This window comes from Hipposideros armiger, unplaced genomic scaffold (assembly GCF_001890085.2).
Source record: "Hipposideros armiger isolate ML-2016 unplaced genomic scaffold, ASM189008v1 scaffold_38, whole genome shotgun sequence".
Lineage (NCBI taxonomy): Eukaryota > Metazoa > Chordata > Mammalia > Chiroptera > Hipposideridae > Hipposideros > Hipposideros armiger.
In genome coordinates, this window is record NW_017731388.1 from 2,676,132 (window position 1) to 2,694,464 (window position 18,333).

Here is an 18,333-nt window from a genome sequence, read left to right on the forward strand (position 1 = left end):
TGTTGACTTCAGAGGCCAAAAGTCCTCCAGATCTGCCCACCTCTGGCCTGGGGTCTGGTTCCTCCCGGGAGCCGGGGGGCAGGGGGCCCAGGTGGAGAGTGGGCACGTCAATCAGCTCTAGGCTGGAGGTCTGGGCGGGGCAGGGGCTGCGGAGGCGGGGCCGGCGGCTGGCGGCTGGACACTGGCCCCTGGCCCCAGGTCCACCCCTGGCCTCGCAGTCTAGCCTCAGTGAGGACTTTGGACTCGTGGAGGTGAAGAGTATGAAAAGAGGGCAGGAATGGGTCCCAGGGCCGTAGACCCCAGCCCTCCTGAGCCCGACTGAGCAGGGTCTACTCAAGTAAGGTGGGAGTCTGGAAGCTCCCCCAGTGGGGTGATCCCTTAGCAATGATGGAGGCTGGGAGGAAAAGAGAAAGCACTCTCAGTACTCTCTCCAGGCAGCCCACTCCCTAACAGGGATATCTCTGTACCCATCTTAGAATGACTTGTGGGGAACAGAGGGGTGGCCTGGAGCTACTCTAATGTGTCTCCCTTAATGAAGGGGGCATGGCCAGACCCTCGCATCCTTCGGGCTGGTACCTGGGCACATATGTATGCTCCCACCATGGATCTCCCTGCTTCAGGTGACCAGAAGTCAGCTGCTTCTCAGAAGCCCCGGAGCCGGGGCATTCTCCACTCACTTTTCTGCTGCGTCTGCCGGGATGATGGGGAGGCCCTGCCCACCCACAGTGGGGCACCTCTGCTCGTGGAGGAAAATGGAGCTGTCCCCAAGGTGCGTGGCGGCTAGGTGGGGGCTGCAGGAGCACCTGGGTTCAGTGCGGAGAGGGTTTAGGGGAAAGGGCTTTTCATTACCTGCCTGTAAGCCCTGGAAGGTATGGAGGAGGGTGTAGCCCTCTCAGGTCCTCTCAACTTGGCCCCTGAAAGCTCTAAGGCTGCCATGCAGGGGAGGGCCTCTCAGCCACGGGAATTCTGAATTTCCCCTTCGTAGGTGGAAGCTGTTCCCTGCCTTGGTTTCCCACGTGGGGAAGTGAGGCCCAGAGAGCCAGAGGGACTGCCCCAGGCGCCAGAGTTGGCAGGGACCAAGTTGGGAAGGGGGTGGTCTCTTCCCATGTCCCTGTGGCTCCCCAAGTAGAGGACTAGGAGGGGGAAGACCTGTGTAGTAGAAAGCACTTGGTTGTGAGAGAGGAGCCCCCAACCAGCCCCGCCCATCCCCACCGCAGACCCCAGTCCAGTACCTGCTCCCTGAAGCCAAGGCCCAGGACTCAGACAAGATCTGCGTGGTCATCGACCTGGACGAGACCCTGGTGCACAGCTCCTTCAAGGTGGGCCCTGCCTAGCAGCCCCTAGCCCTGGGGCTCTGAGGGGGCTTTGCCCTGGTCTGGGAGGGCAGTCTCTGTGGGTCTTGCCCCAGCTGCAGCCACTCTTTCCCCCTCACAGCCAGTGAACAATGCTGACTTCATCATCCCAGTGGAGATCGATGGGGTGGTCCACCAGGTGAGAGGCTGGGTACTGGGGGGAAGCAGTGGGCTTGGCATTTGCCATTCAAACCCCAGGCTCCTCCCACCAATCCTGAGAGTTCTATATAGGTCTTTGATAGGTGTGGAATGTCTGAGGGTGTGAGACTTGCCTGAGGTCACACAGACCCTCAGGGACTTAACTCCAAGGCCTGCAGGGAGTGGGGTTCTCCTTGGCACCCCCTTGCCCCACCTTGCCCGGGACCCAGTTCAAGTAATTCAGGATAGGTTGTGTGCCATCCAGCCTGTTCTCCATTACTTGGCTCGGGCGCCGGTGCCCTGCAGCCTTGGGGTGAGGGGGCTGCCCCCAGGCTCCTCCATTTGGCTGAGGCCGTGGTGGGGGAAGAGCCTGGGAATTAGTGATTCCCCGAAGCCTGGAGTCGGAGCTTCATTTTGATCCTCTTCGGGGAGGGTGGTGGTTTCTCCAGCAGCAGTTGGGTAACTGACCGAATGGGTACCTCACAGGGCTCAGCCTGTCCCCTGTGCTCCCTCTGCCTCCTCTGCCAGTTCCCTCCCAGCCCTCAGCTGTCCCCACACCCCAAGCCTGTGGGCCAGCAGTCCCCTCACTGGCCCACCCCCCAGGTCTATGTGCTGAAGCGGCCCCACGTGGATGAGTTCCTTCAGCGAATGGGCGAGCTCTTCGAGTGCGTGCTGTTCACCGCCAGCCTCGCCAAGGTGAGTCCCCCATCCTCTGAAGGGTTTCTGGGACAACCCTGCCCTGCCCTCCCCTCCCCTCCGCCTCCAGCATGTGACCTCTGGGCAATGACCTCGGGGGTACCCTCGGCCCCAAATGACTCACCTCCTGTTTGCAGTACGCAGATCCAGTAGCTGACCTGCTGGACAAGTGGGGGGCCTTCCGGGCACGGCTGTTTCGTGAGTCGTGTGTCTTCCACCGAGGGAACTACGTGAAGGACCTAAGCAGGCTGGGCCGAGACCTTCGTCGGGTGCTCATTGTGGACAACTCGCCTGCCTCCTACGTTTTCCATCCAGACAATGCTGTGAGTGCCTCACACAGAATAGGGGGCTGAGACCAAAGAAAGGGGTCAGTCTGTTTGGGCCACCTTGGTCTCCTGTTCCCAAGCTGGGCAGTGTCCCGTGCCTGGTGCCCTCCTGTTCTTCTCCTCATTGACCTGTGCCCACTCACCTCATACTTTATGAATCATTTGGTCCATTCTGTCTGTGTGTTAGAGGGCCAAGGTCCCTGCTGGGCATTAGAGGAGTTGCAGTTTTTCAAGCTGCCAGTTGTAACCAGTTAGTGGGTCACAGAAATAATTTAGTGGGTCCTAGTTGGGATTTTTAAAAAAATGAAATAGAATAGGAACTATCAGAGTGCTTTGCACACAGTAAACTATCATTTTGTAAAACTCTTGCTTTGTTATATATGTAAGTGTGATTTACTGGAGGCTGCTGTCAAAATGTTTGAAAACTGGGTAAGAGGCTTCCAGGAGGTGGCCCACCACGCAGTGGATGCTCAGGGCTGGCCTGGACATTCTGTGCCCAGGGCCACCTGCACCCCTCATCACCCTCCCCTTTATCTGCCCAGGTACCAGTGGCTTCATGGTTTGACAACATGAGTGACACAGAGCTCCACGACCTCCTGCCCTTCTTCGAGCAGCTCAGCCGCGTGGACGACGTGTACTCAGTGCTCAGGCAGCCACGGCCTGGCAGCTAGTGAGGCGCCCTGGGGCCAGGACCTGCCCCTGACCACACCTAAACACCCTTCATTCGTGGACTCCTCCTTAAGAAAACCCAGCAGCCTCGGCCACCTCAGCCCCATGGAGAAGAGGGCATCTCCCCCACCAGCCTGGCCAGGCAGCAAAGGGGGCAGCAGGCTGGGGTCCCTGCGTCAGTGCCTTAGAACCTCCTCCCTCTTCTCGAGGGACCTGTGGGGACCTTTGTGCCACTCCCCCTTTCTCTTTCTCTCTCTGTGCTACCATGTTTCTCTGCTGCCAAATTGGGCCCCTTGGCCCTTTCCGGTTCTGCTTGGGGGCGGGGCACCCACTGCTCCATGCCTTGGGCCCCCAGCCTGGGAACGGTAGACACCAAGTGCCTTCCATAGAGCCCTCTTCCCCACCTGGTTCTCCCAGGGCCAGATAGGACCAGCTCGTGCCTGGAACAGTCTCCCGGCTGCTGGTGGGGGAAGAACCAGTCTCCCCACCTCCTCCCTAGGGACTGGTACAGCTCCCACCATCGCTGCCTAGAAATTGTGGGCAGGAGGGGAGATCTGTTACCACTTGTGAAGGGAGCAGGGGGTCTGTTCTTCAAGACCCGGAGTCCAGCTTCTCTAGACTCATCAGCCGTTGAAGGCTGCTCCCCACATCACCCAAGCCCTGACCCCTCACATCAGCCTTGACCAGCCCAAGGCCCTGGGGCTTGGCTCCGCCAGCTCTTTGAGTGTGGGGACATAGGTAGGACTCCTTTGCGGTGCCATATAAATATGTATATGTGTATATAGATTTTTAGGGGAAGGGGAGAGGGAAAGGTCAGAGTAGAAACAACCCTCCCTCACCCCTTTCTTGGGCCCATAAATTGGCGGGAGGGAGGGAAAGGATTTTTACATTTTTTAAACTGCTATTTTCTGAATGAAACAACTGGGCCAAGGGGCCCCAGGCCCTATCCTCTGTCCCTCACACCCATCTTGTTTTATTCATTCATTCATTCACGTATTCAAATCACATTTATTGAGCACCTTCTCTGTGCCCGGCCTTTGCTAGGCCAACCAGCTGAGTGGGGGGGGTGGTCTCAATACCACCTAACCAGTGCCTCCCCCACCCACCCCATACTTCACTGGTGCCTTTAGGGGATCTGTAGGAGGTGGGACCCTTGTGGGGTTTAGGGGTCTTCCTGCCAAGCTGTCCCCCTCCCCCGTGCCAACCCACCCTCTACCGCCCCGCCTCATCCCCTGCTGGCTGGGGGCAACTCCCAGGACATCCTGCCTTCCAGCTCTGAGCCCTTTACTTGGAACCCCTCCCCCAAATGCTGAGTCTGGAGGTCAAGGCCTTGGGCTCTTACCAGGGCCTAATGGTTAGGGGGACCCACATACCAGTGCCAAGGGGGGTGTCGAATGGAGATGTCATTGTCCCTCCCCCCCCAGAGAGTTGGGGGGTGGGAAGGAGGACATGGCTATCTGAATTGGGTGACCCTCCCATTTAAGTGCCTTCTCTGTGATGGAGAGCTCCTCAGTGTGATGAGAACTAAAGAGAAAGCCAGACCCCTCATCCTGCCTCTGTGATTATTGGTGGGGCAGAGAAGTGGGGAGTGATTCTGTATCACATGAAGCTACGCCCCACTGCAGCAAACCTTTTGGAGTGGGGTAGTGGAGAAGGGGCTACCCCAGGTCCCTGGGGCTTCAAGTGTGAAAATGCAAGATTAAGCACACCGCTTTGGATGATCCGAGTACTATTTAATTTTCCTACCTCTCAGCCTCAGTTATCTGATCTGCAAAATGGAGATCGGCCCTCTTTGCAGAATTGATTAAATGCCTGCACTTTGAGAACTCGATAAGATTAGCTCTAAAGCTAAACTGAAATGCGTCCTTAGGGGAGGCCCCTGGAAGGTATTTAGAGACAGGAGGGGTGTGGTTTCGGCCCCAGAGTGGAGGGGTGGGGCTCTTGAGGCTCCAGAGGGTGGAGGTGGGGAGCGGGGCTCGTTACTGGGAAGCCAAGTTCAACTCCAAACGTAACTGAGCGAGGCTGACGTGGGCCGCCCTAGCGGTATGGCGGGAAGAACTGGCAGGCTGAGGCGTCAAAGACTCTGGGGAAACTGGGTGGGGACGGGCGCTCGGGCCCATGCCCCTCCATGCTCCCTCCCTCCCCCACCCGCCTCACTGGCCGCACCCTTGCAAGAGCCTCCGGCTCACTTCCTGCCGCCGCCCCTTTGGCCCTGGCAGCACTTCCTTTGCAAAACTGGGCAGCCCCAGGCTCTAGCAGGAAGTGCCCTCCTGGCCCGCCCCGACCCGCCCTCTCCAGCTTCCCACGGTGGCCACCAGAGGCCACTCCATCCTCGCGGACGGTGGGTCTCCTCAGCGCAGGCCCTCTCCGGCCTGCCCCTCCCCCACCCCTGGGGCTGCAAAGATGAACGCTGTCATCATTCACCCCTCCCCCGAGAGTGGACAGCTTCTGGGCACCCCCTCCTTCCCGTCCCACCATTCCACCATCCCCTACACAGGAGAAGGGAGACCTGCCCCTTTCAAAAGTTGCTCCCTGTCCCCGAGCTCCACCTCTCCTATCCCTCCTACACCCCCATCCCCTTGTGAATCCAGCCTCTAGCCTGCCTCCTGGTGTCCCAGATGCTGATCTGTACCCCAAGTCTCTGGGGGTGACCTGCAGTGTATATATCACCCCTTTCCCTGTGCAGCCCCGCGCCCAACTTTTCCCTGGTAGAAAAGCGCTGGGAAGCACCCACCTAGGAAGAAAACCTGCAGCACCCTCACTCTCAGTTCCATCAGCTCCACCCTGAGACGGAGCCTGACAGCCATAGGCAGGGTTACTCCCCAGTCCTGCCTGCCTCTACCTGTATCCTTCTCCCTGGGGTCCTGCTGGATTTCCTGCTCTCTATGCAAACAGTGGTCCCAGATTTGCATCCCAGAGGCCCACACAGGCCAGGGAGTCACCAGGGCTTCCAACTTTAAATGCGACCGCAATCAGCCTTTCCTCACCGCCACCACCCACACACCCTTCACCCACATAAAGTTCAACACAACCACATGTATGTGTGCTTCCTGTGTGCCAGGCACGGTGCCAGGACCGGGGACACCCCATGACGAGGCTATGCCTCTGCTGTCAAGGAACTCACACCCAGGGTGGAGAAAGACACCCGAACAGACGATCTAAAACCTGAAATACTGCAAAGGCAGTGCGAGAGAGACCACGGAAAGGCCCAAGCACCAGGGGACACCTCATCCCTCCAGGAGTGGCTATGGGAGGGTTGGAAAATGCCCCCTGAGGGAGTGAGGCTCAGATGAGTTTGAGGAGCGTTCAAGTGAAGGTGGCCTGAGTGAGGAGATGCACCAGAAAGGAAACAAAAGCCCCGGGGCCTGTCACATTAGGGAGTGTGGGAAATGACAGTTTGGGAATTGTACACAGAGGGGGAGGGTGGGAAATGATGCTACGGAAGGTAGGAGGGGTAAGATAATGCATATCTATGGGCAAACCCTAGGAAGTGGCCTTTTTTCTTGCAGGCAATGGGGTGCCTTTGAGGGACACTGAATAAGAGAGGGGTGTACTCAAACCTGGCAGCTGTACATTGGAAGCTAAATCAGGCGTATGGGATGGGAGACCATGGAGGATGGAGGATGAAGACTTGAACTGGGGCAGAGGCAGAGTGAAGAGAGAAGAAGGAAGAAGGGATGGATGTGAGACAGGAGATAAACTTGGCAGGAAGCTGTGGCTGGTCTGCTCTGGAGACAAGGGTGGATAGGAAGGAGGAAGGCTTTGGAGATGTCAGCTGTTAAAATGTCCCTAATCAAGCCTGGTATGGGACACATATTAACTATATGTCTGTTACACATACACACACACACACTCACACGACTCACAGCAGAGGGAACATGGGCCTGATTACACTGCTGGCAGGAGTGTAATGTAAGCTAGTGCAAACTCTTTGGAGAGCGATTTGACAATATCAAAACTATTTTTTAAGTGCAGACACCCTTTGATCCAGCAATTCCACTCTTCGAAATTTGTGCTATAGATAAAATGTATATACATATAACCTTGTATGTATCTGGGTATTAATTATATCCTGGTTTGTAATAGCAAGACTCTGGAAATAACTTGTGTCCATCAATAAGAGACTGGTTAGATAAATCTTGCTCTATCTATACCACAGAACCATGCAGTCATGAAAAACAATGAGGTGGAACTATCCAAGCAAATAAATATAGAATGGTCTCCAAGACAGACAGACCAGTAAATGAAACAAAGCAAGATTCATAACAATGGTGATGGTGTATTACCACTAAGGAGAAATATAAAAATAGATTCAAATATACAAATATAGTTTTGTGTACTCCAGAACGGTAACAACAAATGGAAACTGTGGTTAATCTTGGGCAGCAGGGCTGGGGGACTGGGTGGGAGTCATCTGAGATGGGAAGGACATATTTTTACTATGTATCTATTTATATTTTGAATTATTTTACCAGGTACATTTATTAATTTTTTAAAAATAAAAATCCGTTTAAAATGAAAAACACAGTCAACTCTCTAAACGAAATGCCAAAATATTGGGGTGTTGGAAAAGTCATGATGTATTTTTTCTCTTTTTCGTTGCAAAAATGATTCATGACTTTTCCAACAACCCAATAGAAATCACAAATTCCATTTCTTTCCTTCGAACAGCCATTGAACGCCTACTCTATACCAGGCACTAGAGTACAGCAGAGAGCTAAACAACCACTGTGGGAAAAACAGACGTTAAAAAAGCAATTACAAAATGAATATTATAAAAGGAGAAGTAGAAAGTGGTAAATAAAGAATTAAAATTTTTTGTACCACCGGTGACAAACTATCGCCCCAAGATGACTTCCAATTGCCAAGGAGGGAATGTACCTTTACAGTGGGAATATCTGGCAGTCACCAAGGGAGCAAACTTCGTATCACTCATGCTGGGATGACTTGACATCATATACCTCCTGAAGCGATGCAATGGGAATCATACAGTGTCATCTTGCCCATGCTACTCGCGGTGTGGTCCGTGGACCGGACTAGCACATCAGCCACACCTGGGAGTCTGTTAGTCATGGAGCTCCCCAAGCCCTACACCAGACCTATTGAATCAGATTCTGCATTTTTTTAAAGATTCCCAGGTGATTCTTATTACAGTTTGAGAAGCGCTGGCCTTTTTCAAGTGTTCTTGAATAAAATTGTTTAACTAGAACTTATCCAGCCTTTAGAGGCGTTTTCGGTTCATGGGAAATACAGGAGGAAGAGGAACAAACTAAATAATACACAAAGAAAGGCTTAGACTGTGTGAACATTCTGTGAGACAATTGTCCTTGATTCAGGTAAGTCAATGTCTTGTGAAAAAAGCTGAGGGATTGTATTAAATTTAAAAAATACTGGGGCGGGGCCGGCCGAGTGGCGCGATGGTTGGGAGCTGGCTTGGGACCCCAGAGGGCCCCAGTTCGGATCCCACATATGAGGGCCAGTGACACTGCCCTCTACAGCTAAGATGCTGAACAACAGTTCAACCTGGAGCTGGGCTGCTGTGAGTTGCCGGCGACGGCATAGGCTGCAGCCCCTGGTGCAGTGGGTTGCCATGGGCTACGGTGTGTAGCCAGTAGCAGCAGCCAGCGTGAGCGGCCAGTAGCCGCTGTGAGTGGCCATCCAGAAGCCGGCGACTGATCTGCCTCCCCCAGGAAGAGTGCAATGATGGTGCTAACTTGGGCCAGTGAAGCAACATCCTCCACAACTAGACTGAAGAACGGAAGGACAGCGGCTTGTCTGTTCCCCTTCCCCCGATTCTCTAGTGCTGTTCCCATCCCCCAATTCCCCAATAAAATCTTTTTAAAAATAAAATAAAATAAAGAAAGGAAACCTCATTAAAAAAAAAATACTGGGGCAGCCGGTTAGCTCAGTTGGTGAGAGCACAGTGCTCATAACATCAAGGTTGCCTGTTCGATTCCCACATGGGCCACTGAGCTGCACCTTTCACAACTAGACTGAAACAACTACTTGACTTGGAGCTGATGGGTCCTAGAAAAACACACTGTTCCCCAACTAAAAAAAAAAAAATACTTAAGAGACATAACAATCAAAGGAAAAGCATGGCTTTGATTTGATCATGAATCAATAAAAACAATTGTTGAAGTCCTTGTGAGGACAATTGGAGAAATATGACCATGGACTGGTAGAAGATGATATTAGAAATAATTTGTAACTATCTCAGGTGAAAATCATATTACAGTTATGAAGGATAATGTCCTTGTTCTTAGGAGATGTGTGATAAACTAAATATTTTGGGCTGAATATTATATCTGCCACTTACTTCCAAATATATACCTGGGGTGCAAAAAAATATATATACAAGTGGACACTTTGATCAATGTTGCTCAAGCAGTAGTTCACCGTAATCAGAAGTGTCTGGACACTGATAGTAACCACTTTGAGCACCTCTTGTAATTGCAGAAGTCAAAAGTGACTTGTATTCATCTTTTGTTATCGGTATATATTGAGTATTACAATTTTAATACAGTTTTCCTTTCTTAAAATGTGTATCCATTTTTTTTGGCACTCTCTGTATATTATTCATATATGGAAAATGTTAATTCTTGAGTTCATGGGTGTTTATTATTATTATGCTATTGTACTACTATTTATACTTTTCTATGTTTGACATTTATCATAATAAAGAAATTGGAAAAAACATAAGTTCTCCCCCAAAATTCTGAAGCTAATAAAAAGCAAGCAACAAATTGGAGCAGAGTACCCCATCAGTCACAGGTATGTTACCAACCTTAATACATTAAACAACTCAAAAAAATTAAAGTTTCACAAAAGAAGACAGAGCCAATGAATGTATTTTAAAATGGTCTATCCCACTGGTAATCAAAGAAATAGAAATTAACACATGATGATTTTCTTTTTGACATTCAACCTGACAGAGATTTTCTTAGAAGCTGGAACCCAGGACTGGAAAGAATGTGGAGAAGCAGGCAGCCTTCTGTCCTGAACGTGGGACTGTCAATTGATGTGCCTGTTCTGGAAGGCAATTTGCTTATTCACATCTTCGACCCAGCAAACCCACTTCTAGGAGTTTATCCTAGAGCAGCGGTTCTCAACCTTCCTAATGCCATGACTCCTTAATACAGTTCCTCATGTTGTGGTGACCCCCCAACCATAAAATTATTTTCGTTGCTACTCTATAACTGTAATTTTGCTACTGTTATGAATTGTAATGTAAATATCTTTTTGTTTTCTGATGGTCTTAGGCAACCCCTGTGAAAGGGTCGTTTGACCCCCAAAGGGGTCGCGACCCACAGGTTGAGAACCGCTGTCCTAGAGGAATAATAATGGGTGCGATCTAATGGCAAAGATTTAGCAATAATAATACTTGCCATAGTATTCTTTGTAGCATCAAATAATTGGATATAATTTGGAAGTCTGAAAATGAGCTATTGGTTATATAAACTATGCTGTCTATCTAATGGATTGCCATGGTCAATTAAAATGAAGTTGCAAGGACCTGCAAGTGGCTCAGTTGGTTAAGAGTGTGAGCTCTGAGCAACAGGGTCGCTGGTTCGATTCCCACGTGGGGCAGTGAGCTGCACCCGAGCTGAGCTGCCCCTGAGCTGCCAACAGATGGCAGAATAGCTCAGCTGGTGAGAGCACGTGCTCCTAACAACAAGGTTTCTGGTTCGACTCCTGCAACTAAAATTGAACATGGCACCTTGAGCTGAGTGGCCACAAGCTGCCGACACGTGGCTGGATGGCGACTGGACTTGGAGCTGAGCTAGTTGCGCCCTCCATAACTAAGATTGAAGGACAAGATTGAAGGACAACAACTTGGCTGTTCCCCTTCCCCAATTCCCCAACACTGTTCCCCTTCCCCAATTCTCCAATAAAATCTTTAACAAAAAAATGGAGTTGCTAAATAACATATGACATGTCACAATAAAAAGTATATATGTGTAGATTGATCGATAGTTGATTTTATATAGTACACACACAGCATATGTATTGGACAATGACTTGAAAGAAAACCTCCAAAATAAATCACTAAGAGTGATTTATCTGCAGATTATCTCTGTAGTGGAATTTATAGCTGATTTTTTTCCCCTTTTTGCCTGTTTGTATAATTCAGTGAACACATATACTTCTTTTTATTCACAAAGGGTGTCATTTTAGAAAAACAAAATAGCACCCTCAGTGTGTTTACTCTTCCTACCAGACTGTGAATGAGCACACTCACACATGCACATGTGTCACCCATATACCATTTGGTCTCCAGAACTCAGGAGGGTGTGGTCAGTAGGAGGGGCTGCCCTCACTTAGCCGGATTCATCTCACCCTCCAGAGGACCAGAGTTCAGAGGTGACAGGAGAATTTCTGCAGGGGTGGAAGTTGGAAGGCATCTGCCCACGGTGCTGAGTTTGTGGGCAAAGGCAACTTCCGTATTTGAGAGGATTGCACTCTTTTCCCATCCTGAATGAGATGGACCCACTAGGATCAGGGGTTGGAAAGCTTGGCTGCTGGGAGAGAGTGGCAGACAGAGTCCAAAGGCACTCGTTTATGGCAGCTCATAAAAGTTCCTGTTGGGTTCAGTGCCCCTGAAAGGAGGGGACGAGAAGAGCACTTGTGGCCCCTCTGAATCAGTGTCATGCCCAGTAGAAGAGACCTCTAGAGGTACCAGAGTCCCATCTGTTCTGGAGGTGCCCCAAGGACAAACCCCTGGCCCTGCATTCCTGGGTCTGGGGCTCCCTCGCCTAGAGCCATTCTCCCCAGGGAAGGAGGGAGGACCACTGAGCCTCCTCCTCTGGGTTGGTAGGAGGAAGCATCCAGGGGTCCCGACCTCCCCTGGTCAGTGCTATCTACCTGCAGTCAGGGCCTGGGCCCTGGGCAGAAATGTACCCCATCCCTGGGAGTTCTCATGGAGCCAAGGGTGGAGCACATCAGCTCCTGCTGTCAGGTTGTTGCTGGGCTCCAGGCTCCCAGGGACTTGTGGGCACCTGTTTCCCCACCCCCCTCACCCATTCTCTCTCTCTGGAGCCCTATCTTCCCTTATATGGCGAAGGCAGTTCCTAGAGGGGGGGTTGGTGAGGACAAAGGTCGTTCTCCTACAGCCAGCTTGCCACAACTCCCTGAGATCTCCCAGGTGGCAGCAGCCTCCCCGAGCCAGGTAAGGTAACCCTGCGCGGACACATGGGGACCATAGGTGGTGGAAGAGGACAGGATAGGGTCCCTTGCTTCTCTCTGGAACTCCTGGAACACCTTGGGGTGGCGTGAGAGAGAGGCGTGGCAATCTGGAGAGCCTGGGGAGAGCAGAGAGCCCAGGGTGGCTTCCTGGGCCTTCAAGGAAAGAACTGTGCAGATTCCACCCCAGACAGCTGCTCTTCCAGGCCCCTACTTGCCACTAGCCCCCACCTCACTCCAGGTGTCAGCCATCCCAGATTGCCCTGGACTAAGGAGAATCTGGAGGCATGAGACTTCTGGACTTAAAACCTAGACAGTCCTGGCCAAACTGGGACTAACTGGTCACTCTGACCTCACTCCCCTCTCCTCTGCCCCCATTTCTTACCCATTTCTTCTTCATCTGAAATTGTTTCTTTTTTTGTGTCACCGTTCCCCTGACATTCCTGGGACCTCAGGGCTCTTGCCTGCTGGATCTCAGAGTGTGAGCAACAGCCATCAGTGATTGAATGGGCAAAGGCAGAGGCAGGGGACTGATGGCACAGGACCCTTTGGCCCTGGCCATCCTGGAACCTTGGCTTGCATGTCTGCTCTATCTCCCCTCTACCAGGACCTGACCTCTCGGCCTCACCAGGCACTGTGACAACATTCAGCTGAAATGAGGGCAGAGGTAGGGAAGGTGGGAGCCAAGTCCAGAGCAGGGTCTTGGGACATACTGACTACCCCTTTCCCAGGAAGCCTGCTCAGGCCTTCTCAGTTTGGTGGGAACAGAGTCTACAGGCTGGGGGACTGGGGCGCGTCCACTCCCTCTGCTGTCATGGGCCTGTGGAAGCAGGAAGGTGTCCTTGTTTCAGGGACTGCCACATCCCTGTCCAGCTCAGAACTGCATGACTGCAGACTAACAGCAGTGACAGCACCCGGAGCTCTCTGGAGCCCAAACCCCACAGGAGAGCAGAGAAGAAAGGAAAGATGGGACCTGGTGGGGGAGGAGCCCCAACTACCTCCAGGGCTCCCGAAAGCTCCATCCCTTCCATTATACAGTTCAGTTTTTCAGCTTCATGAATATTTGTTGAGCACCTACTATGTGCTAAGAGCTAGAGGCTACACAGACAAACATGCCTGGATTCTTGGCCTTAGGGACCTCAGACTTATAAACAGATCCCTTCATCCCATGTGGTCAGGTGGGCGAGAAGCATCGGTCCAGAAAGCCTTGGGGCCCCTGGCAATGGGCCTGAACTAGCCTGAGAACTCTGGGAAGTTCTCCTGGGAGAAATGAGACCTAAACTGAGTCTAGAAGAGCATGTAGGTGTTAACCAAGTGAAGAAAGGTGGGGAAGGGTTTTCAGTAAAGGGAACAGCAGGAGCAAGGATAGGGTGAGAGGGTGAGAAGCAACAATGAGGGTGGGGGGCTCTCAGCGCCACCCTCCTGAGAATCCCACTGCCCATTCCTGGCCATGTGGAGGCTCCCCCAGTTCCCCCTGTTCAGGCTGTTGGAGGTCCCCAATCCTGACTGCTCTCTACGGAGGGCGAGTGCCTAATTTCTCAAGTCCCTGCTTCTCTGAATCTGCCCTGAGGGGCGAGGGGCACCTTCTCGCGTCTACCCTCTATTCCTCCTGCTGTTCACTCCTGGGATCAAAGCATGTCCCTGGTGGGACTTTAGAGATCACCTCGTCAACCCCTCTACCTAATAGATAAAGAAACAGGGGTCCATGTTCATAGTTTATGAGAGTCAAAGAGTCTGTCTTAGAGAAAGGAAGATTCAACAAAGGTGGTGATTGAAACAAAACATTTTCCTTCTTTGTACCCAAATTGGTTCTACTGAACCAGGAGTCCTGGGAGCCCTGGGGTCCCTGTATGTTGACCTCAGGAAGAGGTCACTGGCCAGCAGGGGCATCAGACAGGACTCAGGCATAAGAGGCTCCTACAAGCTCAGGGCTGGCGATCGGCAGGTGGCCCTGGTCGGCTGAAGGGGGCGCTAATCAGATGCTTGGAGGGAGACCTTGCCCCCAAATTCCAGAATGCTAGGGCAAAGAAGGGGTCACCCCGCAGGAATCAAGAGAGGGAGTTTCTGAGCAGTGAAAGTCCAGGTCATTGTTCCAAGAGGTGACTCAGACAACCAGTCAAGATGGCCGAGCACTCTAAGAGGTGACTCAGAGTCAAGGTGCAGAGAGAGATTAGATAGAGATTTCAGGCTGTCTGTGAGGCCACGTGACCTTTCATTCATTATGCATCAGTATATGCATCAGTTCAAGGAGCACTCATGGAGACTGACTCTGTGCCTGGCTGGGTAGTGGGCTCAGTGGGGAATGGGGTGGCCTCCAGCCTGGTGGGGGAGGGGCAGGAAACCAGGGACGAGGACAACTGGAAGCAAGTGATTCTCCACCCTGGCTCATATCAGAATCACTGGGGGGTTTTACTTTTTATTTATTTATTTATTTTAAAAGATTTTACTGGGGAATCGGGGAAGGGAAACAGACAGTTGCTGTCCTTTTGTTCTTCAATCTAGCTGTGGAGGACGTCGCTTCACTAGCCCATGTTGGTATTGTGATCTGCGTTCTAACCCGGCTGAGGCAGTCAGTTGCCAGCCATTGGACAGCCGCTCACAGTGGCTCACTCTGGCTGCTGGCCACTCACGGTAGCTTATGGCAGCCCACTGCAGCCCCACGGCAGCCTACGTCATTGCCGGCCACTCATGGCAGCCCAGCTGCAGGTTGAGCTGTTAGAGGGCGCAGCGTCACTGGCTCATGTGGGAACCAAACCGGCGGCCCTGCTGCTCAGAGCTCACGCTCCCAAGCCAACTCTTAACCAACTGAGCCACTCGGCCAGCCCCAGTGGGGGTTTTTAAAGTACCCATGCCCTGCCTCTCAAAGAGCAGAAAATAAAGTATCCGGGCCCGGGCCCCAGTCTGGCCTAATTAAATCAGAATCCCTGGGGAGGTGGCCTGCACATTGGAGCATCAGTGTTAATTAAAAGCTCCCCAAGTGATTCTGATGAGCAGTTGGAATGGAAAACACAGCTACAGATCAAAACCAAAAGTGCCATAAAAGATACCATAAAAGAAGCTTGGGGAAGGGAAGTTTCTTCTAGAGGTGGTTCGCAGTGGGAGGGTTCACTCTGTCATTTATCCATCCATCCATCCATCCATCCATCCATCCATCCATCCATCCATTCATCCATCCATCCATCCACCCATCCATCCATCCATCCATCCATCCATCCATCCATCCATCCACCCATCCATCCATGCATTCACTCGCCCAGCAAGTTGCCAGCACTGTGCTAGATGCTGAGTATTCAGTACTGAACAAACAAACCTGGCCCCCTGTTCTTGTAGGGTCTACATCTTGGGAGCTATCAGAACAGTGATTGAGGGGTGTTTGAGGGTAGCTGGGAAAGAATAGGAATCTGCTGTATACACATTTCTATTGCAGTAAGATACACATAAAATATGATTTACCATTTTAACCACTTTAAAGTGTACAATTCAGTGGCATTCAGCACATTCACGACATTGCACAACCATCACTACTCTATCTAGTTCCAGAATTTTTCTCATCATCCCAAATGGAAACTCCATACCCAATAGCAGTCACTCCCCATTTCCCATCCCCCCCACCCCCCACCCAGCCTCTGAAAACCATGCTATCTCTATGGATTTGTCCATTCTGGATCTTTCATATAAATGGAGTCATACATGGCCTTTTGTGTCTGGTTTCTTTCACTAAACATAACGTATTCAAGGTTCACCTATGTTGTAGCACGTATCAGTACTTTTTATGTACTAAATATTTATGTACTAATATTTAATGGCTAACTATTACTCCATTGTGAGAATATACAACTTTTGGTTTATCTATTTATCCGTTGATGGACATCTAGGTTGTTTCCACCTTTTGGGCTATTATGAATAATGCTGCCATGAACTTCATGTACAAGTGTTTGTTTGAACATCTGTTTTTTTTCCATTTTTTGGGGTGCACATACTTTGCAACCCTTATTATTCTTTGCTTTCCTTTAAAGAAAATAACCCTGTATGGTTTTTTTTAGCCAACCACGCCTTGATAAAAATTTCTTAAAAAGAAAAATTGTTTGGGGCTAGACAAAGAAGAGCCTTGCGTGACAGGCCAAGGAGTGAGAGCTTTTTTCAGAAGGTGACAGGGAGTCAGGGTAGATGTTTGAGCAAGAGAGTGACAAAGTCAGAGCTGAGTCTCAGCCTTCGGCCAACCCCCCTCTCCTCCAGGTTCCTGAGCCCTGGCCTCCTGGCACTGTTGCGAGCCCTCAGGGCTGGGCTGGAAGAGCAGCACGTGAACCCCAGGGTGCTCCCAGCTCCTCAGTCCTTGCTGCAACACTGCTTCCCTCCTAGGTGCATCATCATGACCAAACTGAGCGCCCAGGTCAAAGGATCCCTCAACATCACCAGCCCAGGGCTCCAGATATGGAGGATCGAGGTGAGGCCTGCCTGAGCACAGGGAGGGGGGACGGGAGAGAGGACTGGGGTTACTCTCACTGCCCACCGACCCTGCCCTGTTGGCGTGGGGGACCCCGAAGCCTGTCTCTAAGTGACCTGTCCCCTCTCTTCAGGCATCAGCCTCTTCCTCCTGCCCCTTTACCTCCTCCCCTCCTCACATCCCTTCTGCTTCTCAGCTTGGTCATTCCCTGTTCCTCCTGACTCTCTGCCTCTCCCAACTCCCCCTGTGGTTAAGGGAGGAAGCCTGGAGTCCTGGGTGGTCCAGGGCTGCCTGTCTGACCTCCTTTCTCTCCCTAGGCCATGCAGATGGTTCCTGTTCCTCCCAGCACCTTTGGCAGCTTCTTTGATGGTGACTGCTACATAGTCCTGGCTGTGAGTGGGGTGGGGGGTTGGGGGGGGTGGGGCTGAGCAGAGAGCCAAGCCCACTGTGGTGTCAGGGAGGAAACTTGAGGCTGGGGCAGTGGGGAGAGCTGCCCTGGCTTCACCCCAAGACAATCCTCATTGGGTGTGCCCAGGCGCCCAGCTTAGTGGCAGCTCTGCTGGGCCAGAGATGTAAGAGGTTCTCCCTGCCTCAGGCCTCTGAGCTCCCAGCAGAGGTGACCTTCTGTGGATTTACAGTCACGGATGACCTTCTGAGCTGGTGGGATGTCACCCTACCTTGAGCTTACATTTCCAAAATCCACAGTCATCTTCATAACACCTTCTTGGTTTTGATGACATCCTGGGACCATCTATACCATTAATACACTTGTATATTTTTCCTTATATAAGTCACTTTTTAAATTTAAATACATTTATTTAAAAATATAACTGTACATCATTACCATAAATCAAAACAGTGCCCCGTATCCAGAACAGAAAGTAGCTATACAATATTTACATAATCATTTCATATATACATCTGTCTGTATACCTCCTAATCGCCTCATGGACTTCTGATGGTCCATGCACATCACTTTGGGAAATGCTGCCATAGTCCATCCACGTAATTTACAAAAGGAGACAAGCAAGGCTCCGAGGGGAAGCCACTTGCTCCTTGTCTCAGAAAGTCTGTGGCAGAGCTGAGACCACAGCTCCGGGCTCACCTGTGGTCCAGGCCCCAGGTGCATGGGATACCATGCAAAGCAGAGAGGTAGGAGAGGACTGTGGGAGTCCAGGGCCTCAGGTACATTGAACATCCTTCTTTCCAGATCCACAAGACAGGTAGCAAACTGTCCTATGACATCCACTACTGGATTGGCCAGGCCTCGTCCCAGGACGAGCAAGGGGCGGCTGCCATCTACACCACACAGATGGACGACTTCCTGAAGGGCCAGGCTGTCCAGCATCGTGAGGTCCAGGGCAATGAGAGCGAGGCCTTCCGAGGCTACTTCAAGCAGGGCCTTGTGTATGGAGGGGCGCGCTGCAGGCCGGGGAGTGGGATGAATGAAGGGAGGGACTCCTGAGGCTGGGGGGCAGAGCTGGAGTTGGGAAGGGAGTCTGAGGTGTTGCGGGGAGCCCACAAG

At 51.6% G+C, this 18,333-nt stretch overlaps 2 protein-coding genes across 2 annotated transcripts in view; both read left to right on the top strand.

Annotated features, from left to right (window-relative positions):
- Window positions 1-601: 601 nt before the first annotated feature.
- Window positions 602-4,729, top strand: CTDSP1 (CTD small phosphatase 1). Its single transcript, XM_019638200.1, has 6 exons — window positions 602-769; window positions 1,218-1,319; window positions 1,435-1,491; window positions 2,094-2,186; window positions 2,324-2,509; window positions 3,055-4,729. The coding sequence occupies exons 1-6, from the start codon at window positions 602-604 to the stop codon at window positions 3,181-3,183; spliced, it is 735 nt and encodes a 244-aa protein (XP_019493745.1). The 3' UTR covers window positions 3,184-4,729.
- Window positions 4,730-12,302: 7,573 nt separating this feature from the next.
- VIL1 (villin 1) overlaps window positions 12,303-18,333 on the top strand; it is a 27,226-nt gene continuing 21,195 nt past the window's right edge. The window contains exons 1-4 of the mRNA XM_019638221.1: window positions 12,303-12,350; window positions 16,724-16,808; window positions 17,126-17,200; window positions 18,019-18,215. Of these exons, the coding sequence (XP_019493766.1) occupies window positions 16,734-16,808; window positions 17,126-17,200; window positions 18,019-18,215 (347 nt within the window). The 5' untranslated portion in view covers window positions 12,303-12,350; window positions 16,724-16,733. The remainder of the gene's footprint in view (window positions 12,351-16,723; window positions 16,809-17,125; window positions 17,201-18,018; window positions 18,216-18,333) is intronic.